The sequence below is a fragment of the Plectropomus leopardus genome, chromosome 7 (assembly GCF_026936395.1).
Source record: "Plectropomus leopardus strain MGB_pleo_1.0 chromosome 7, ASM2693639v1, whole genome shotgun sequence".
In the NCBI taxonomy this organism is placed as follows: domain Eukaryota; kingdom Metazoa; phylum Chordata; class Actinopteri; order Perciformes; family Serranidae; genus Plectropomus; species Plectropomus leopardus.
In genome coordinates, this window is record NC_142182.1 from 18,051,451 (window position 1) to 18,074,423 (window position 22,973).

The 22,973-nt window shown below is 40.0% G+C and overlaps 1 protein-coding gene across 1 annotated transcript in view; it reads right to left on the minus strand.

The window, feature by feature from the left end:
• Nucleotides 1-11,646: 11,646 nt before the first annotated feature.
• The window catches only part of cdh13 (cadherin 13, H-cadherin (heart)), a 368,162-nt gene continuing 356,835 nt past the window's right edge, over nt 11,647-22,973 (minus strand). The window contains exon 15 of the mRNA XM_088080115.1: nt 11,647-13,348. Within this exon, the coding sequence (XP_087936241.1) occupies nt 13,341-13,348 (8 nt within the window). The 3' untranslated portion in view covers nt 11,647-13,340. The remainder of the gene's footprint in view (nt 13,349-22,973) is intronic.

The following is a 22,973-nucleotide window of genomic DNA, read 5'->3' on the forward strand; positions in this document are numbered from 1 at the left end:
TTCATGTTCCACTGCCTCCTTGTAGTGTTCCTAATGTAGCGAGAATACACAAAACAACCAATCAGATTGTGTCAATGCTCCTGAACTGCAGTCAACCTAAAGTTGAGTCACTGCATTGCATATTTCTGTTTATAAAAACATATTTTAGTGTACTGTTTAGCTGTAAAATGAGAGAGCTTGATTTGGCCGGTTGTTGGTGCTTTGTTTTGAGTCAACTGCTGTCAAAATGGTGGCTAGGTCAAAAACACACAATTTACAGCTTAATGTTACCCTAAAAATATGTTTCTGAAAACATCTGAGGTGGGAAGTAAGCATTGCGCTAACATAATCTTGGTCAATGTTTGATGGCCACTGCCTAGTTTTAAAGTTGACTGCAGTTTTTGAGCAGAGATTGACATGATTGACACTTGTATTAGAGACTCTCAGCTCTGATTGGTTGGTTCAGCAACTGTGGATTTTTGCAAATGCTATGGAACGCAGTAGGAGACAGAGGAATGTGATTTTTTTCATAGACTATGTGTTCCATGTACTATTGTGTGGAAATATGACTTATTTTTTAAAATAAAAGTAGCCAACAGTAGCTCTAATTCTGTATGTTAGTGTGTTTGTGAGAAGTCCATACAAATGAGGAGCTGACAAGAAGCTCAAAAGTGATCAAACTGTAAATTCATTTGGAAATGTTTTACAGTCACATTTGATTACTTAAGGTGATTGAATTCCATAACGTATAATTACACATATCAGAGTTGAGTTACACAAAAGAGGAGCAATAGTTGGAAGTTGGTTAAGACCTTCTCTTAGCCTTGTAAACCAAGTAAATGGACACAGCAAACTCCGATGCAACGGCATTCAACTGACATTAACTTGTTCAAAGCTATTACTGATAGTGTGATTGGAGCTTTCTTGGTAATAAATGGTGTTGTGAGTTTTTGCTGCATAAGTGAGCAAACAAGGCCTCAGGTTCACTCTAAGCTTAGATAGTGTGCTTATTATCCATTTCAGAGAAACCAAAGGGATGAGGAAAGCAGAAAGGCCAGAGTTCTTTTAATTGACTTTGCCTCCACAGTTAATAAGGTAAGCGAGTCAAGGATAGACACCAACAGCTATTAGTGACACTGCTGGCCACAATTAGAGCTACACACAGTTTTCCTCTTGGCTCAATAAAGAAGTCAGGTATCTGAGTTATCTCTGTTTTGCAGGAGGTCATGATGGGCCAATGAAACCTTGTGCAATAAAAAATGACTTTTCAGAAGCTGGGGAGGTGAGATATTCTCTCACTTTACTTCTGCCACAGCTGATAATCTATGAGTGTGATGCAAAGACCTTATTTTTTCATTTCCCACCATAGTGATTTTACAGCTAATAAGAGAGGAAATTCATCCCTTGGTGCTGCTAATCTCCGAGCAAATTCCTTTAATTGTAATGTAAATTGACTTAATTTGTACAACATTAAACTGTAAATCCTCTGTAAATGGAACTAATTCCGTTAGATGATCTACGTACTTACAAGCACAGAGCATTGCGGTAAAGTGTTTCTTATATCCAGAGTGAAAAAGTAAATGCAATCACATCAGCTATAGACACACAATGGACACTTGACTCTAATTTTCTCTTGTAACTTTGCTTATAGAAATTTAAAGTCTGCTTTATTGTGCAGGGTAGTGTCAGAAGGTGGTATTCAACTTAATGAAACAGTTTTACTTTCTCTCTCACATGCTTTTATTTTCTCAAATTGACATGAGGAAGCTGCTGGGACCAAGATTGTGGATAAGAATATATGATTGTTCAGTACATCCATCACAAGAAAAGGCGAAGGGGAGACTAAAATGCACAATTAACGCAAAAGTGGGACAGGCAGCTGCAAAGAGGAGAGAGAACAAATACGCCAAACTTGGAAATCCAGTTTCCCTGTTGCTTCTCTTGAATTATTCCTGTTACATCAGAACTGACCAAATTCCATAGTCCATAAATTTGTCCCTAATGTGGTGCTGTGACTACACTAACATCCACCGAGATGCACCAGTGTGAATTTATCCTGGGAGTCAATGTGCTGAGGCTGCTCCTCATAGTTATCAGGAGGAAAATCACAGCCATCTGACCGCAAACAGACACAATGAGCCCAACAGTGAAAACAAATTGGTACTCTGGGGAGCTCTGATTCCTCCTTTTTGCTACGCGGTGTGGTGGAGATGACATAATAAAATACTTCAGCTGCTGTGATGGAGAATGGTCCTGCCGAGAGCTCTGCATTTGTTGGAAGAGTAAACAGTGAGACAGCCATCACTATGCATGTTGAGCAGCTCAGCATCGTGTCTCCAAACACATTTATGTCTGACACTGCATGGTTAAAAACCAGCCCAGTTGCTAGAATAAAATGTTGGCAGTAACGTTTCTTTTTTATCATATTAACATTTTTCAAAGTGACATAATTCAGATTACATGTAGACCCAATATGTATTTTCCTATCCCTGATCAAGTGTTTTTTATGCCTCAGTCTAAGCATACATTAATCAATGTCACATTATAAAATTTTGAATTGAAATGTTAAGTTTCAACATATCCACATAGTGCTGGACTTAGCACTTTGGCACATTGTGCTCTAGGCAGCTTCCTGTGTTACCTATAGGAAGATCCGCCATATATGTAGTGTGCAAATGCAGCATATTTATGGTTTTCAAAACGTTCGGGCTAATATGCATCATAGTAATAGGAATCACGTGACATTGGTTCCAAAAGTAAGCGTCTTGGTTATATTCCCTGTTCATTTCATGGGTTTTCCTCTGCTATCCCGTTTTATTAGATCACAGCTTGGTTGGTGCACACAGGAAATCACCTGGACAAAACCCATCCTAATCTGACACGCCAGAGGCTTTGTTACATAGAACAATCTGAGAAGCCATCAATCAAATTATTTTAAAAAGGGCAGGCACCTCAAAAAACTTCATGGCAGGCAATTGGATTAACCATCTGTCTATCACAAGTCTATCATGGACCAGTCGAAAGATGCACAAAAATATCTGTTCCACCAAGAAAACCATCTGTACTGTTTGCTCTTCTTTCAATGAAGAACTAATCACCAGTTCTGATATAACTGATGCTACTGCAGCATCTATACCAGACACGTTTCTCATGTGATCTTGTAATATTGCCAATCCAACTGTTTTGCAAGATAAATGCCTTCCTATACATCATTTACAAGGGGTATAGTGTTTGTTGATAAATGTGGTTTTTATGCACAAGTATTGTATTGTTTTTTTTTTTTTTATTTAGCCAGTAATATATGGCGGCCTATCACATGAAGGCAGATGCTCCGTTGTTGCTGCTGTACACTGACATCCACAACCTCCATCTATCTTTTATTGCCTCATTTGCATATCAAGGCCTCCCGTTTAACACCTTTCTGTGCATAAGACAACACAGAAAATGAGAAAGCGGCATGTTAGTGACCCTGAAATGCATCAATGACAAACAGAGAGGAGTAGGAAATTGTTCCATAAAGTCTTAAAATGGTGTTTTGTGTGATTATGTTGACTTAGCACAATTAACGTTTGACTCGGAGAGACTACTAAGTGCAATATTTACAGCAGATTAGCTGTGCAACTTTGCATGTGACGACGTAGGCTGTTCTTTCTTTGTGGTCTTTGTAGCCACACTCTCTGACTCTTTTAAGGTGTCCTGCCAATGAGGCTGGGGATGCCTAATGAGATGAAGGTCAGCCTTATCTATCTACTAATGTTTTGCACAAGCTAACAATATTACAGTACACAGAGAATAAAAACCTGACTTCCACATGCAAATCAAAGATTGTATTGTGTAAGTGAGCAATTTGGCAAATGTGCTTGCTGGCTATCTTGCTCTGAGTTAGATAGGTAGACTGATGCCTCTTTCGCGTGTGTGCTATATGTGGAGCTATAGAGCAGGGAGATGGTTGGCATAGCTTAGTTAAAAGACTGCAAGCAAGGGAAAACAGCTAGTGATGAAACTGTTACAGCATGTGACTGCTCGTAAAACCACAAATTGAACTTCTGCTTTTTTACAGTTTAAACAAACGAGATGTAACATGTTAATTTTTTTTAAACAATTTTCAAACTTGGACAGAGCCTGGCCAGCGGGTTCTTTATGATGGGGGGCGAGGTGGTGTTAAAAGGGGGAGGCATGCCAAATAATGTTTTAAGCACTGGTGAGGAAGTTATGTTTAGTATTTTGGCCGAGGGAAGGGATAACATTAAATTGATTCATTTTGCAATTATTTTAAATACCATCTGAATCACAAAACCCACTGGTAGGTTTAAAAGGTATATTTTCTCAAAGTTGTATTGAAACACTTTCAGCTCTTGGTACTTTTAACCAGACTTTTTTAGCAAAGGATTCTAACCATCTGACTCGGACTTGAATCCCGTTCCATGGACCAGGGCCGGCTCTTGGCATAGGCGATATAGGCGGTCGCCTTGGGCGCCATCTGCTGGAGGGACGCCGCCATTGCCAGTCCCCCTTGGCCTTGAGGGAAAATTTTATTAAACTAATAATTTTCTGTGCCCACTGGCACCCTCACTTAGTGTTTTCTGTCTAGAAGTATATATATATTAACATTACAAATAAATAAACAGTGACATGTTGGTAAATTGTGTGTGAGCACGTGATGTGTCGTTATGGGGTGCGGAGGTGCGGGTTAGGGTTAGGGTGCCTAGGGCACCAAATTGGGTAGAGCCGGCCCTGTCACAGACTCTGCTGGAGCACACAGGAAAGCGCGATAGCACCGGAGAACTTTAGATACCTTGCGCCTAACAAAACCTGTTTTTATTACTATTGTTTTACTGATCGTGGGAATACTCTTATATGATTTTAAGTTTCACTTTTTAACGATCGTTGAACGCTTGGAGGGAACTACGCTAAAACGGCCGTGTGTGTGGACTGCAAACACCAATACTCACATTTAAGAGACGACGTCCAGCGCCTAAAATCCGAGCTTCGAAAAAAAAGACCAGCTATTGGATAGTGTTGTTTCCATGGAAACCGCCCGGGCAAGACATGTCTCTATTTCCCGATCTGGCAGTTTTGGTGTCCCGGTGGCACAATCACAGCCATCCCCGGCATCATCAAAAGTCTCGGCAACCCTTCCCTGGCTAACCTCGATGCCGGCATCAGACTGCTGCCCCGAGGGCTCAGCAGCAGAGATCAGCCGATCGGCCCAGAGAACGAAGCCCATGGCCCCGGCTCACAGTTCCACTCCTAAACCGCTCCAGCCCCCCTGGACTGAGGTTGTGAGCTGTGGCCATAAGAGTGGTATGGTTGTAAAGAGGGTTTCTCCTCCTCAAACCGCTTCACCTCTCTGATGGATTTGGCTCCATCCTGGCGTTCCCCCACCCCGGCTCCTACGGCTCCTACGGCTCCTACTGCCACCGCACCGCACCGCACACTCCACTTGGAGGCCATAGGTTGCTGCAGGAGGCCGTCGGTAGATGCTCACGGGGCCATCCCCGGACTGAGTCCATTCGCCAGAGCAGACCGTCCGTCCTCCACCGCCATCCACATAACGGGCGGAGTCATCACGGCGACTATCTGCCTCTCCAACACGGCGATCATGCAGGATGTGCAAGACTTTCCTCCACTTGTTGGATCCACGCAGCGGAGATCCGGACACAGGCGCTCTTCCCGTTCCACCATCCACACTAACGCCATAGACTCGCAGTCAAACCGGAGCCGTCGGCTGCCTCCACCAGCCACGTCAAAACACAATCCTCCACCACTCAGTGTTTCCCCGGCGCCAACGTCAACGACATGGCTGCCGAGATCCGGCGCAATGGGGGCGGTGATCACCGATGATATCCCGCGGAAACAGTGGGAGATCTTAAAACAAGTTTGTATCCGTTTTTAACATCCTGAAACAATGCAGAGTGAGAGCCTTCATCTCTGGACTTGTCCCGACCCTCGGCCGCGGGGTGACGCGGTTCTCCAGGTTGCTGAGCTTCAGTACCTGGCCTGCGGGGAGCACGGTATTGTTTTTACTGACAGTTTTAATCTTTTATGGGAACGCCGAGACTCTTTTGCTGGCGGTGGCCTCCATTTAAATCTCCCGGAATCGCGATTGCTCTCCTCCAACATAAACTTTAAAATCTCTCATTACTTGGACAGTCAGCATGCCGCTAAACAGCTTGGTTCATCGTCACCGTTGTCGTCATCCACAGCCTCACGTGGTTGACTACCGACCTCACGTGACCCAGGTGCACTCTCCCCTACCCTCCATAGGGTGGTGAAGTAATCCCTGCGTTCAATACTCATATTACCATATTATTTACTATTGCAGAAAAAAGATTTAGTATATCCCAGTGGGAAATATGTGAAATTCAGTATGCCAGAAATACCAGTGTGTCCTCCTACACCTGGCTGCATTTTGCAGTATGCAAGCCAGCATGCTTTTCTGGCTATTCTTACCCACAATCCTCTGCGCAGCTGCAGCCAGTGCATTCAAGGGACTGATGGCCAGTCACATGGTAATAGTAGCAATAGCCTATATGTTGTTTAAGTGAACATAATAAATCATACAGATAACCACCAACAAAAATAAATGAAAATAACTATGGAATGCATATGTAGACTAATAAAACTAATAACTCTGAGTTGCATCTGTATGTATGAAAAGTGCTATACAAATACAGTCTGACTGATTGATTAAAAATAGTTCTTAAGGATCAATGGTCATCAGTTGTGAACCAGTTATAAGGCAAAGTTCAGTTTCAGTTGATGAATAACACTGGTGTTGATTAAATGAAATAGCAAAGAGGGACCATGTGTCTACATTAGCCTCTGTGGAAGAAAATATCTTGGTTCTAAATAAAAAAATAAATTAAAGAATCAGCTTCTTATTGCAGACTCTTAATCAAAACGCATTACAGATACAAGCTGGGGGAAGGTACCCCCGTCTCAGCACCAATCAAGGTCGGTGTTGGCTTATCCTCTTTTTTTTTTCTCGCCTCTTTCATCTGGAGCATGTAGTACAGCTTGACATGAATATCCATGCCCTGAGAAGGGCATCCCTGCTGAGTAAAGGTTGGTAATACAGTAGGGATTATATTTTAGCAACATATTCGACACATAATTACAAGATTGATTAGAGCTGGAGTTAAGAGGTGTTTCAAATTTTAGTTTATGTTATTTTGCACAAGGAGTGGTAAAAATATGGCAATAGAATAAAAAGGCAATTGAGCATACTAACACGCTGATGTTTAGCAGGTATGTTCAACATGTGGTTAACTCACTGGTGTGCAAACATTTATCCAAAGCACCAAGTACAGCTGAGACTGAAATGTCATTATTTTTGAATATATTTGGTCACAAATTATTAGTCCTAATAATGGTGCTTGAAGAAAAATCAATGGGGTAAGTGACATTTTGACAATTCATCACGATGGAACCATGAATGTCTGTACAAACTTTAATGGCAATTAAGTAAGAATCAGGGGATCACCAAATTTCAAAGAAATCATCGTCATTGTCTTGAGATAATTGAACTGTGGCACTAGACTGACCATTCCTAGAGCCACAGCACTAGCATGTATAAAAAGCATAAATAACATTTTGAAAAAAACAGCACACACACACACACACACACACACACACACACACACACACACACACACACACACTAGAGTTGATTTGATGTAGCTAGCATGTTCCACAATGCAAGTAGAATTTACCTATCTCACAATCACCTCATCTCAAATATAAAGTTTCTGAAACACTACCTTTTATATCTATCAAATTGTTGAACAATGAACAATTTGTCAGAATATATGACAGATGCTTTGTTCTCCCACTGATGAAGGTTTGAGCGCAAGGTTTTGAACTCTTGAATATACTATATGCGTGGTAGTTTTGGTAATGGGGGGTCATTGGCTGCTGTTAAGCAGTAGGCTGACATGGCCAGCAGATTATAGGAGGTGATGCTACATTATCAGAGTGATGAGTGAGGGCAAATAACAGTTGATGGATGAAGGAGAGAATAAGGAGCCCCTTTAGGCCTGGTTGAATATATTGCTGCTGTAATTACCACCAATATCTGCCAATGGCCCATTCAACATTTGTCACAGGTTCAGGGCGTTACTTAACCTTGCTAAGCCTAAGTAGAATGAGAGTGAAAATGATAATTGAGTGGTCATTACAAATGAGGATCTTGTGTTAATAGGTGCTAAATGATCATCTAGGAGGGAATAAATGAGTTTGAATGGCTGAGTGGGAGATGGCGGATGGATATCAGTATCATCATTATTGGATAGTATGGTTGCTATTGGCAAATCCAGGATTAAAGTCATAGGAAGCTGTGTCAAGGAAATCCTGCACGCTGACAAAACTATAAAGCAGCCACTTCTAATTAGGTAGGGAAATTAAAATGCTCAACTGACGGATGGTTTTTGTTTTGAAGCCACAAAGAAGGAGGAAAGGAGGAGAAGTCACTCTGCCTTTTTGTCTAGAAAACCTTTCCTGCCATTTAAAATCCCATAAAGTCTGTTTTCAGCCACTTTGTAACCATTTAAGTTCATGCGCGTCCTTCCTTTCAGTACTCACCTTGTCCTACTTTGTCTTCTCTTCTCTTCTCTTAGCTTCTTTTTACTCACCAGTGCCTGATATGAAACTCAAGAATAAAACATGACACATAAATCAGTTGAGCCTGACCTGATGTGCATATGGAAACGTGTGCCAGTGCATGGCACATACTCTGCATGGGAGACTGACATTAAAAGCTGTATAGAAACTGCTGTGAGATATAAACTGCACCCATCATTTCCTCATGACAATTCAGCAGAGGTCAATAATCAGCTACTTATTACCTACTTAACAGCATGCATGTGTCTATTTCGCTTGTCCACAACAGTGCTACACTGGGAATGAATGCAGTATGTTAAAAAAACTGTACTTTGTTGCCAACAGAAGGTCCCATTCGATCCAAAAGGTTGTCTTTTAAAGCCTCTATCAGCCCCATAGCCAATACAGTATAGTGAAAATAATAGGTTCTCTTTGATAGAATAAGCACTGATTAACGAAGATGGCTTGACTGTGAAGTGTTCATATTTATACATGTCAAAGTCAGAGATCAAACATTTTAGAACAACTGAACGCAATAACAGAATTCCAACGGATAAGCTAATCTCAGTTGCAAAGTGATGCACAAGTAACAAAGGAAGACAACAGGGGTGTTTGGACTCACCGCTCGTTAAAATAGCTTTGGAAAGTGTGGGGAGTGTTTGATGAAAGCTGATTGCATTCATTAAAGTTGACATTTATCTGTGTAGAGAGCTGCAGTCCAGACTTCACATACAGTCTTGCATCTCTGTGATACCAAAGAGTCTAGAAAGAGTAAAAAATGTCATGAATACATCAACTTTTTTGATCTGAAGTTTTTGCATGCGGCTGAAGTTGGGCTTTACTGTGGCACTGAAGAACCAGAAATCAGAGATAAAAATGGCTATTATTATATCTGCAAAGTTACCCTGGATGTTTTGCTCACCTCCTTGCTTATCCCCCCCTCCCCCCACCACGACTTCCTGAATATCAATGTCATGGTAACATTCTGTCTTTGACGTGGCTCAGACAGGTTCACCTCTTGACTTGACAGGCTCCACTGAAGAAAACTTTCAAACTCTAAACCAGACCTCCATTTGCGTGCTGAAATTTAAACCTCTGCATCCATTGGCTTTATTGTTATGAGAAGAAAAAACTGTGAGCCTTTCAAGGCCACAAACTGATCCTTCATTCCTAACAACATCAATTTCTTTTTGCTTTGTGTAACTGTAGGTATCCCCCATAAGTCTATGGACCCGAGCTACGTCCTCTAACCTCAATATCCTGTCACTCACTGAAGATTAATAGATGCAGATGTGAATTCTGACAGTCTACTTTAAACCAAAAAAGGTTTTGTGGTTTGTACCAAGTCTCACCTATTCATTTTAGGTGAGTTTACTATAGAAAATAAACATAGGTCCATGGCTGTACTTTCTGCTGCCCAAATGTTTTGGAAATTCAACCACTAATAACAGCTTTCAGCTCATACATGAATTGATTTTGTCCGAAACTCCTGTGTCACTCAAAGTCATCCTCACCATTTAGATTGTTCAAAATGCTGTTGAAGAGGCTCCGTCTCCAACTACTCTCATCATATCTGCCCAATTTGAGTGTCTCTGCAGCGGTTTCACAGAGGCTAAAAGTGCCTTTTAGAGACCATGTTGAGGTTTTATTGATTACTTAAAAAACACACGTAAACATGGTTTACGTGACTGACCTTTAAAATCTCTGAGCTTTAACTGCACCCTGAGGTGTTTGGACAGAAAATATTTTAGTGTAGACTTAAAAAAAAAAATTGGCTCTTTAGCAGCTAAATGCCCCTCTATTTTCAACAGCTATTCGGGCTTTTGGGCATTTCACATTACCCATGGTCATTTCATCCATTTTTAATATACAAATATTGATTAGCGCAGCTTGAAGAAAAGAAAATGTGGTGTCAAAATCCAAGGAAAAACACAGATGACACTGTTTAGTTGCTAAATGATCATAGTCAGTACAAGGACATCACATGTTGCATGCATTAATGTCTGATCATTAGCTGATCACTCAAAACTAATCAGTCTGGTAACCAGCCTCCAGATATCCTTGTGTTTTGAATGAGGGTTACAGAATTGAAGTCTGTTATGTCTCTGACTTACGCCGATTGTTCCTTTCTCATGAAGCGTAGGGCCATTGACCACAGTTCACCAGTCCTCTGTCATGGGCTTTCCATTCCAACTGTTTCCACCCCAGTTTGCTTGACGTCAGACTCAATGCTCTGAGCCAGATGTTACTGGGTCAGCCTCACTTTCTGGGGGTCACATCTAAAGGCCTGAATGGTGATGGAATTAGGTTACTTAGCATGTGGCCAATTCATCCTCATCTTTTCTCTTGATCTCCTCTCCCACAGGTTTATTCATTTATTTTATTTATTTATTTATTTAAAAGGGACCATGCAAGTTTAAAATACAAATGTTACCATTTGATGCACAGTACCAGATTAGAGTTTAGAGCTAATTTGCATCTGCAGTCCCTCAGCAAGACGAAGGGAAGCTTCTACATTGCGCTAACACTTGTTGGCCCATTCACTGTCAGGTCTCATTGTTGCTGATGGTATCTGGAGATGTGGGTGCTCAAGATCCGCTTTAGGCAGCTGTGAATAAATACTTTCATCACTGTGGTCTTAGTCGTCCTCCATTTCACTGCCCCGTAGAGTAGTATTTCTGTCTCTCTCTATATCTCTGACTGCTTAAAAGAATTGTTTGACATTTTGGAAAATGCGCTTATCCGCTTTCTTGCCCAGAGTGAGGTGAGAGGACTGATAACACTCTCATATCTGTCCGTTAAGTATAAAGCCACAGCCAGCAGCTGGTTAGCTTAGCTTAGCTTAGCATAAAGACTGGAAAAGGCCTGGCTCTGTTTAAGGATAGGAGAAAAGTTGCCTATGGGTACCTCTAAAGCTCTCTAATTAACAATTTATATCTTTTTTATTATCTGTACAAAAACCATAGACTCTTTTAATGGGGGGTTATGCGCCAGTCTATTTTTTGGCAGGGAGCAACGACTTCCTGTCAAATAGCCATTCAGTCAACACAATTAGTGACAACGGCATTTTTGGAATTTTCAGTAACGGCTTTATTAAATTAGTGCAAAAGACAGACGTAACTCATTCAAAATGTCATCTTTTTCTTTAAGGTGGTCCTCCACACAAACCCACACCCACTACGTTCTTTTGATGAGCGAAAGAGAAAAAAAGCAAAACTATCCACCAAAACCACAGCCTTTGTTTTTTTCTTACACATCTTCTTGTGACTTGCAATGACAGAAGGAGAGAGAACAGGAGAAGGCAGAACTGACAGGAGACAAAACTGAACCTAAACACATGGCAACCATCAAAACAAGACTCCTGATTCTGTAATTATTCACAGATTTCAAAATTATAAAAAAACCAAACCAAAAACAAACAAAAAAAGATGTTACAGTAAAATAGTCAACACATCAATAGCATTAGAAATAGTGCCTAAACTTCACAGAAAAAAGCTTTCCTCTTTTTTATTTACTCACTGTGTTGTAGACAAAAGAACTTGCAATCAAAGTACATAAGTTAATCAATACTGTATATTTATACAATGGTAAAAAATAAAATATTTATATAATATTACTTTTTTTTTTTAAGGTTTACACCGTTACTATAAAGATATACTGTTTTCCACTCCATGACAACTAATGCAATAAAAACAGAAGCAAATCGAAGAAAAAACTCCAGAGAGTTTCTGACTTTGAAGGCTTATGGCTACCGCCTTGTCCTAAAAGACCACAACCACTGCAGACAAAGAAACAAGCTTTCTTCTCTTCGCTTTAAGAGGGAAACAAGATCAAACACAGTCTGTGACGATTAAAGAAAGAAAACATCAAAAAGTCAATGCTCTTCCCCCAACCAGGACAGTAGCTCAGCCTTCGCAGTGTTCCCTGGCCCACTGAGAGACAGAGAGAGGTCGATAGATAGACGGGGGTAGATGGGGAGGGAGAGGCAGATAGATAGTGGGATGATATATATACTTAGTGGGGGTGTGGGAAGGAAGGATGGAGTAGGAGGGAAAAGAAACAGAGGAATAGAGGTAGCTATGAATGGAAAAGGAGGGAAGAAGGAGAAAAAGGAAAGGTATGGAGAGATGTGTCAGATGAGGTGTGAGAAAAGACCAAAAGTTTAAGGTGAGGTCCAATACGAAATTGATTTATAGCTTTTGTCTTGTTACAATATCAATATACATGTTGTTTCAAGTATCTCCTACAGATGTGGCATGTTGCCATGAACGCTGCTAACACCCAGTGTTTGTCTGCCAGTGTGATGGTGCACTGCCAAAATGAAATACAATAAAAAAAACTGTAAAAATAAATAAAAAAATGGAATAATCAATGGTAGAGAAAGTGCACAGGGGAGAAGATAGAGAGAAACCTCAAATTGAGTCAGAAAACATGAGGAGGCGAGATGAGAGGAGTGAGGAAGGACACATGCCACAAGGAAAGTAAAGATGAAGTGAAGGAGACTAGAGAGGAAAGAGGATAAGTGAGAGATTTAAAAAAAAAAAAGAAAAAAAAAAAGAAACGACGACTGGTGTTGTACAGCAGTTGTGCCAGTGGGGATTGTGTGTATTTTCTTGTTTGATTTGTTGCGGCGAGAAGACTTCTCGCTTTTTCATCTTCTTTTTCGTCATCTTCTTCTCTCCTAAGCCTGGGTTGCGTGGGGGAGATAAGTCGTTGCTTTTCAGTGTTGCAAAAAGGACTACGTGAGGTTTCAGCAAAATCTACAGGCCTGAAGGGAGAGGAGATGAAAGGAGAGGAAAGGGAAGAGGACAGGAGGAATGCGTGGGAAGGGAAGGAAGAAGAGGAGATACTGTAAAGGTCATCACTGAACCGGATCAATTGCAATCAATTACACAGGACAGGTATTGGTATCACATCATTAAAGCTTCAGTAAGGACAGACGAGAGAAGCTATAATTTCTCACTCTTAGTCCACCTTTAGGCAGTAGCAACTAAGTAATTGGGTTTAATGTGAAAGTCCACCCTGAAACTGTGTCAGCGTGGACCTACCTCAACATCCTGGACAGTTCAATCAATACAACTGAACACGAGCAACTCTCTCTAAACTTAAGTGTGCAGAGAAGTGAACTAAGCTTTTGATTTATCATTCCATCAAGAGACACTTTCTGGAGTGGCTACGGTTAAGATTAATTGGCTACTGACGTGTACTTGTGGGATACTTAACTTTTTTATTTCAGAATGAGTGCAGCTTATGGTGCTGAGGACAGCTTAAAAGCAGGAAATATAACCATGTGTTCAAAAAATTAGCCTGGACTGAACTCGCTACTTGTTTTTGAGGAGAACTCTGTTCCAATTCACACAAGTAATCTTTTATAAGAACCTATGAGCTTCAGAGCATCACCGGACAAATGTTCATTCGGGCTGATGCTTTGCTTCCCCTGTTGATGCAGAGTTTAAGGTTGGGTATGTTTCCTTGTAATGTGACAGTTTGTGTTATCGGTCTGATAGAATTGCTTAGCTGGTTGGAAATTTAGTGCAAACACACATGCAGGCACGTAAATACACACAGAGGGCTCCTGCTCACACGCGCACACACAGACAGTGCAGTATGAAATGTGAGAGTTTATTGATTGCCTCTCTGCCAGCCATCTCCTCCAAGTCTGCTCTCTATTTCTGACATGTTTGGAGATGGCTGAGCATTCGACAGAAACCCTCCTCAAAGCTCACCATTTTGCTCGTTCTCTCTCCTCTTTTTCTCTCTCTGTCTCCTTTTTTATCTGCTTTCTGATATGACTGAACTGAATAGGGCGCTCTGGGCTTCTACAATGTCCTTAAACTCTATTCTAGGACAAAGCAGGCGTCAAGCAGTCAAACTAAATTGAAAAATATTGAAAACAGTTACGCACGCAGGTTTGGTCGCTACCATACTGTTCAGTGAAAGTTTGAGATAAGGTCACATTGCTTCTGCTAAATTCAAATTGCACTGTGGAAACGAGCACTTCACTACATTTTATTATATACTTCAGAGTGCACTTTGGAGAGGTTGAGGCAGATCCAGGTCATTCATGATGTTGTGACTTTTAGTTCTGCTGTCAAACACAGTGCACAAATTCTCTACAAAGTAATTTTTCTATTGAGCATTACATGGACAAAAAGTAATTACAATTATTGTAGCAACTCAATACTTAGTTTTCATTATTTATACCACCCCCACAACTGGTAAATCTGCACTGACTGCTGTGTAGTAACCTATTATAGCTACAGTGTGTTGTTTGTTAGTAAGCCACTAATTAAAGCATTTTGAATTTCAGCGAGGCAACAAACCACAAACCCTTCGCAGCAGATTTAGTACATGGTTGCACCATTTACTGAATTACAAAGAATTGCACTGCGCAAACTAGCTCTGACAGAGAGGATAACTGTTGCTAAATTTTTCACATGCAAACTACCAAATGTGACAGTTTACCTAATGAAAAAACAAAGCTCAAGTTAGCTTGCTGATAACATTTTCGGCAAAGAGAGTTAATATAAAATATTGTTGACATATTTGACCTAACATTTCATAAAATGCAGTTAAAATTACATTACAATTAAAAATTACATCCTGCATTCTGTAGTGTATTATTCCATAATATTATGAGACATTACGTTAGATTAGGAAGTCATAATCTAATAAAGAGAATAAAGTCATAATATTTATTTGGTGCCATATAGTCTGCCCTGCATCAACTTATTGCTCTGCTGATATGGTAGTACCTTCTTTAGACCATCCTAACCAAATCACAGTGTCTGTGACTGAATCTGGATTTTTATTTAGTTATTTAGAAAGATCCTCATTACATGATGCCAATGTAACCAGCTAGTTTCTGGTTGAGACAAAGTTTAGGGTAGCAGCTGGTCTTAAATTGGAGTTGGAAAACTGAAACTATCTGAAAATGCTTCTGATCAGGTATAAATCTCATTTTGTGTGACTTATTGTCCACACCAATGTTAATTTCACCACCTCGAATGAAGTGCAGCTCACAGTCAATTCCTCAAGCTTTTTGGTATAAAACACAGGCACTGACAAACCAATCAGAGGATACACATCTAGGCAACAAAGCCAGATGTAGCTCCAACTTCTCACACGTCAGCAAGACGCGAAAAAGACGGTACTATTATCTTTTTTTTTTTTTTTATTAATTAAAGTAAATGGAAAGGCAAATTTAGTAGTTGCTGGATGTTGGTAGGGACACATCTCTAGCATCCTCACCAAATTCTGCGCCCCTTGGTGACATGGAATTGTACAGAATCTGTAATGTGTTTGTGCATATGTTAGATAAAATGTTGCAGGACTCATGTAATATGTTTAATTTACAGTAAATCATGTTGCACGGAAAGTGAGACCTGACACCGCTTCGCTACCACAGTATATGCTAATAACTGTGACTGTGTTTGAGTACACTGGAAGTACAACTCATCAGTATACAGATGCAGTGGTTACTGCAAGGAACGGATCAGGTGTACCACAAGCATTCTGCCTTACTTAACAGGCTTACCTTTAAGCCTTGCCTTTTACTGCTAATCTAGTAAAATGCACGCAGCAATGTAGTGTAAAACAACCAATTTGGAGGTGGCAATTTGTCATAGCCAGTGTTTGTTTCTAAAGGGTTTACCATTGCATTATGCTTTCTGCTATTCTATTGTGAGTGCATGAGTGGGCTGCACTGTTGCTCTGTTGTGGTCACAGCTCTTGTGTGCTTTGTTTAATAAGTTGGCAGTCAGTATCAGTCAGACAAACTCATCATGCGTTTCAACTGCTGACATGCCAATATGTCTTTTTGTCTTTTTTTTCTGTTTTTATCCTCCCCAATCTCTGCCTCTCTTTCTCTCTACATCTCTCTTTCTCTCTACAAGATTAGTGAGTGGTTTTGAGGAATGTGAACTATAATTTTCCCAGACATTCTGTAATGAATTGGACTGTACATTTCAAAAAAATTCTAAAGCGATCGAAGCGTGCCTGATCGGGGGTGAATATCTAATAGGATGGAGGGTATAGAAGGAGTAGGGGTGGGGCCATTGATTTTCCTTCTCTGTTGTTTTTCTTCCAATGCCACCTCCCTTTTATAACACTCAGGACTAAGCATTTCCTCCCAAAAGGAAATAAAAGTTGAGAAACATCCAAAGGCACTCGAGGCTCAGATATTGGTTTTTGCAAATCTAATGAGACTCTGGCAGTCCTGTTTCAACCTCACATGAAGAGCTGGGTATAAAAGAGGCAATTCTCCCCCTCTGGCTAAAAAGTCAATGCCTTGACATGAAAATACATTGCCGAATCAATTCACCTCAGCTCCCGTGCAGACACAGGCTATGAACTCATAGGTCAGGAACAGATGAAAGAGAGAATTAGGTAGGAAGAGAGGGATGAACAGAATTTAATCAAATACCTGAGTCATATATGAGACACTTTATGTTACAGGTACCAGAATTAGCTGCAACACTCCACTGTGCTGCTCCTATAGAGAATCACAGAGGGAAGATTTTCTAATGCTACAGTGCAATCCCTATTTATGCACATTTCTTACTGTGGTTGTTGATCTATATAAAACTCTCAAACATCGACACACATTAAATGTAACACATGAGCGTGACATTTATACATAATGTTCTCATATCTGTCTTCTTCTGGGGAAAGGTCCCATATATACAACGTAAGCAACCTAAAGTTCCTATAAACAACCCTCTCTGTCACTCTTTAGATTCAAACATGAAAAATAGCTATCTGTGCCAGAAAATGAGCCTATTTCCATTTCACAACACCAGACAGAAAAGGACCGCACTTTGACTCAAACCTTTTTCCCCAATTTATATGAATGACCTAATGGAGTATCAGAGCGATTCACTGATGTTGACTTATCTTCCCATCTCCACTTATTGTAAGTCTCTCTGGGTAAAAGCTTTGGCTTAATGCGTAAAATGTAAATTTAACAAGCTGCGGGAGGCGAGGCAGAATCAAATAGGACACTGGAGGGAACGGTAACCGTTTTCCAGCCTTTTCTAATTGCTGAGAGGAGAGGAGGGTGACAGTTGATTAGCTCAGGTATGTCACGGCTGCTCGGCGAAAAACAGCGGCTTTGCAGCATGAAGAAGAAACATTATAGAGGGAAGACAGAGAATGTGTCAGGGTAACACTGAATATAATGAAAGTTAATGAGCCATACCAAACCAGAATTTAATGATGAATTAGGTAACTTTATATAAAAAAAATCATATATTTTTGGGAAAATTACATGAATGAAAATCAGTGAGTTCAGTTGTAATCTTAAGTTTAAGTATGAGAATGGTGAATAAAGATTTCAGTCTCTATGGGATCATTTTATGTTATTTCACATTGTCATTATATGTGTTATGTACCTATAGTAATCTATATAACATATATCGCAAACACTGTTATCAGAGATTGACTTTGAAAATCAGTGGGTCATGAGTAAAAATGCATTTGCCTTTGCACTCCTGTCATTATTTAAACTACTGATGCACACAACAATATTAGTGTATCAAAAAATATTAAGAGCTTAGATAATTTTCTGTTAATATTAAGTATATTCTAATCCTATGCTGTTGCTCATAGCAATTTGAAAAAACAAAACAAAAAAAAAACCAGACACACCAGTTCCTCCTTTGTTAAATTTTTTGATGAAGCACCTGCTCAAGGAACTTTTGCTGCCCCCAGAATTATGTGACATATCGTATTGAACTGCCTTTGCTGTTACCTCCAGTAACCACGGGTGTTGCAAAATCAACCAAGATTGAAATCTTACGGGTTAATATTTGGACATTTATTGCGTTACTATCATTGAAATGACCAGAATTAGAGGCCAAGATGAGTAGAGTTCAACATAACTTTGTCACACTGGAAATGTTGACATGCGACACCTCAAAAAGCACATTAATGATGGCAGCTTTCCACTGAAGTGTCCCACTGAATCACATAAATATAACATATAAATGGCACACTGCCAGAATGATTGTTATTAGTTGCACATGTATTATTTTATTTAGTCTAAATATCAGCTGTGATAAATGTCTACATTAAACAGCTACAAGGCAGAAATACATGACATAGCCAGACTGTATAGATATCATGTGCTGTGTGCTGTTTTTCACATTCATGTTACCTCATCCTGTTGTCAACAAACAGTTTATAAATGTTTTTTTTTACTTTCGGCAAAGCCGGATTTGCAGCTAAAAAAATCCTTGTATAACTGTTTAACTGATGTACCAACAAATCATTCATAATACATGAGTAAACCATGAGTGCAGTCTGCTGCAACAACTTTATATTCATAAACAATTTATGATGCCTTTAAGCATCACTTGCTATGGATCAGCAAATAATTCATATATCTTTAGAGCAAATCTGACAACTTTTTTCATTCTTAGAAAGGTAAAATTACATATTAATGTAAGGTAATTTTGTACTAGAAAGTAGGATTTTTATCAATCAGATCAAAGCCATTGCTCAATGATAGCTAGTAATAAAAGTAACTTGTCATGTATTTCATCAGCTAATGTGTTGAGCACCCTAAACTTTCAGCATTGTAGAGTGATAACTTAGTTGATTATAGGCTTTTGTTTTAAGAAACGATACACCTCTTCCAATACCCCAGAGTTCATATCATAGTTCAAAGATCAATAACCCTCGACAGCTTGATCTAAAAGCAGAAACAACCCATCCACCATGAACATCACTCTGGCGCGAGGTCTCTCTAAGGGAGGCTGTGAAAAAGCTGTATTTTTTACAAGAGTAAATAAGCCCCTAAACATCCTGTCTCTATAGCTGGGAGGGGATTAGTGTAAAGCTGGAGAAGGAAGAGGAAAAGTGGCTGTCAGAGCAAAGCGAGGGATCAGAGAGGAGGAATAGTGTGGACTAAAACCCCGGGAGGATGGAGGTAAATTAGTGGCATCTGTGCTGGGAGCTGTTTGTTGTGTTTAATGGTAAATGCTTTGTTTTTGCTCCGCCCTCTCTCTCTCTCTCTCTCTCTCTCTCTCTCTCTCTCCTTTACTCTTAGAATTACATTATTACTCTTGCTAAAATTACAGAGCAACACAGAGAGGAGCAGTTCTCTGCAGTGCATTACAACTGCAGACAAATCTGCAGTTGAAGCCTGTAATCCTGCATGGAGGAGATTTTAGCAAGCGAGCTTGTGGACCTTCCTAAATTGGGCACATGCAGGATGAATTGATGCAGTGCAGGATGAAATGCCTGTGCATATGTGTGTGCATGTGAGGGGAAAAAATAGAAATACAGGTAAGAGCATCAGCATCCGCTCCCCCAGAGATTTTAATTTTATCACCCTATTTCACATCCCTCATAAGCAACATTCACACACAGCAACTATGGGCAACAACATATTAATCTCTACGGTTCAGCAATGCCCACACCACCTAAAATGCACATTATTTATATACTGTCACACCTGGACAGTTAATGCGGCCAGCCAAACATCATCAACTTTGAGGATTTCAGATTCTGAGCAACAGTGAAGCTGCTGCAACGAGATAGTGCATGTACTGTACAGTGCACTGCAGTTCACACGTGCACTGATAGGGGGCAGTATGGTCATCTGTGTTGTTGCTTGAGAGCTGTGCAACCAGCGAAAGCGGAGCATTTTTTCCTTGTATTTACTTCTAAAATTAGGAATCATTCTCATGAGTGGCTGTCCTTCTTGTGTGCATCTATAGCCTATGGGAGCACGTATTGACTGCACTAAGTTTGTCCAATTAGGAAGTCTTATCTCAGGTGAACAATGGATGCTTTCACATGGACGTTTAACACCCCATATCTATGTGTGTGTGTGTGTGTGTGTGTTTGTCTTTTTTATATATCTGCAGGCATTTCTATCTGTAGGATAATACCATAATTGTTCCCTACTTTATGGTAATCTGTGAGTGTGTGTGTCTGTATATATCTTAGTGGATGTGTGTGAGAGTCTATGACACATTGATCACAAAAGAAAGGCTTACAATGGAGGGGAGTGAAAGTAGGCCCCTGCAAAGCCCTGGGATTTAGCTGCCAATCCTGCAACACCAAACAAAGGTCTCCCAAGCATTCGAAGACACAGTATATGTTGGCACTCTGCACACACAGGCACATGCTCACCCTCCCTCTCAGTTCTGCAGGGTTCCATACATTATTTAAGGGTCTGAAAAGCAACCCCAGTAGAGTGTTATGTGTCTGAGAGCTAGGACAGAAAGCCAGTGAGGATGCAGCTCTACTTTTACTAAGCCGAGAACTGCTGAACGAGTTGATGGAAAAAGTGCGGAGGTTTGAGGCATGAGGATGGAAAAGGTGAAATCTGACTGAGGCCGGTGACAGCAAAAGTACAGTTCCCCACCATATTAACGAGCAGGCTTCACAACCCACACATCATTTAAATTCTTTTGGCTCTCAGTAGATACACGCAATGAGAGAAAAGCTGTCAGTGGGGGAGAGACGATCTTTCTCTTCAGTAAAAATCAACTTGTTTCATCAATTCTCTTGATTCGAGTGTCATTTCAGGGAGACTCTCAGACTAATTTGCCTCTTTCTGTCGTGTTTGTAGAAAATATATGAATGTGAATCACCTCAGTTGTTTAAAAAAAGAAGAAGCTATTTCTCAGATGGAATATGGCATTGGCGTACTTGTCAAGATGACATTTTCTGTTTATAATCATTTTCTCTCTCCTCTCGAGCCTCACTCAGAAACACATAAAAAAAAATAAACAGAAAAACATTTAATACACAAATGCTAACTGCTGCAGTGATGGTAGATAAGGTGACCTCTAGATGGTTTGAAACATTACACAAAGTGTACGAACAGTACGCAACTGTAGTTCTTGTCTGGTGTTACATAAATAAACGTTTCAGACACAGAGAACAAAGAATAACCCTTCCTTGTATAAAATATATTCATGCTGTAATCCGTATGCCAAAGAAAATGTAATTACTGCTTGGATTAAATTTGTTGGCATTACTGGCTTGCAGTCTCATTACAGTGATTCTTTCCCCTAGTTTGAGTTTACCTGACGTCATTGCCACCTGAAGGTGTCATTGTGCCCACTGTGTCAGTGGTTTGGTCTAATGGGGCACTCGAGCTGATTTATTATCAGCTCTGCGGTTGCCCTGGGTTTTCCAGTATCCAATTTTTGACCCAGCAAATGTGTTAAAGTATGACATATTTAAATCACTCTGGTCACTTCCTTGAGAATATGTAGCCCTAACGCTGTGTCAGCAAGCAAGCAACTCTCTGCCCACTTAATTATGAATCTCTGTTATGTAAGCACACCACTGTACCTGTAAACTATGTGCTAACAAACAAATCACGTAGGATATATGATGAGATAATCTTTTATTTGTTCCACAGTGAGGAAATTTGCAATACCAGCTGTGTGCTTATGAGCATACTTAAGGCATAACCACTTTAAAAAATGGGTGAGAAGTTGTGGTTTTCCTTAGTTTATACTTTTTAAAACAGAAACCATGTTTTATATTGTGACATTTACTGTAACTTACATACAATATAGCCAACAGTAAGTAGGTTGTTATTGGTTGTGATCATTACCAGACACAGCTCCAATTTATGGGCCAGGTTTGGATAATCGATCAATGCGTATGTTTTCAGGTCTGGACCGAGAGATTGGATCTCATAATGGGCCGTGTTGGACACAGGTATATTAGAAAAACATAGCCTTTTCTATGCTTTATGTTCTTTGTCCACACAAAAACTTTTTAAGGTCACTGAAAATCTACTTTTTAAAGAACTCCTTCTAAGGCAAATGTTCAAAAACTCTGTTTTCAGTGTTCACCTGTAGACAGGGAAAACAGATTTTTAGACATGTAACATTAAAGTGTGTACCATTATATCTTTTTGTGTTGCGTCACAATGAAGCAACATTTCGCTCAATGGTAGATGTGTCTAGAAAGTGCTGGTTCTTATGAAGCCTACTGGACTTTTTACATGTTCACACATAAACGCAGAGTTATTCTTCAACTATACTGAGAAAAAAAGGTGTCAGAATGTATGAAGGAGGTCACTGCTTTAGCTAACTTTTGGGTAATAGCTTTTTTCAGGTTTCTGATTGGCCAACATCTTCTTTGTGTGGCTTCAGTGGAAAGCATCCTGGTTTTGGTTAAACGCTGAAAAACTCTGTTTGCTTGACTCATGCTTCAAGTTAATGTTGACTTTACAGTATTCTCTATCTTTCCTTTAACTTAACCAAGTGCTTTTTCTGGTTGTGCTGAATGTAAACATAAAGAATGTAAACATAAAGTGTTGCCAAAAGGAGATATTCAGGAGAACAACATGAAATACATTAACAGTGAACATTTTGGAGATAAAAGTTTCCTAGTTATATTGATTAAAACATCATTAC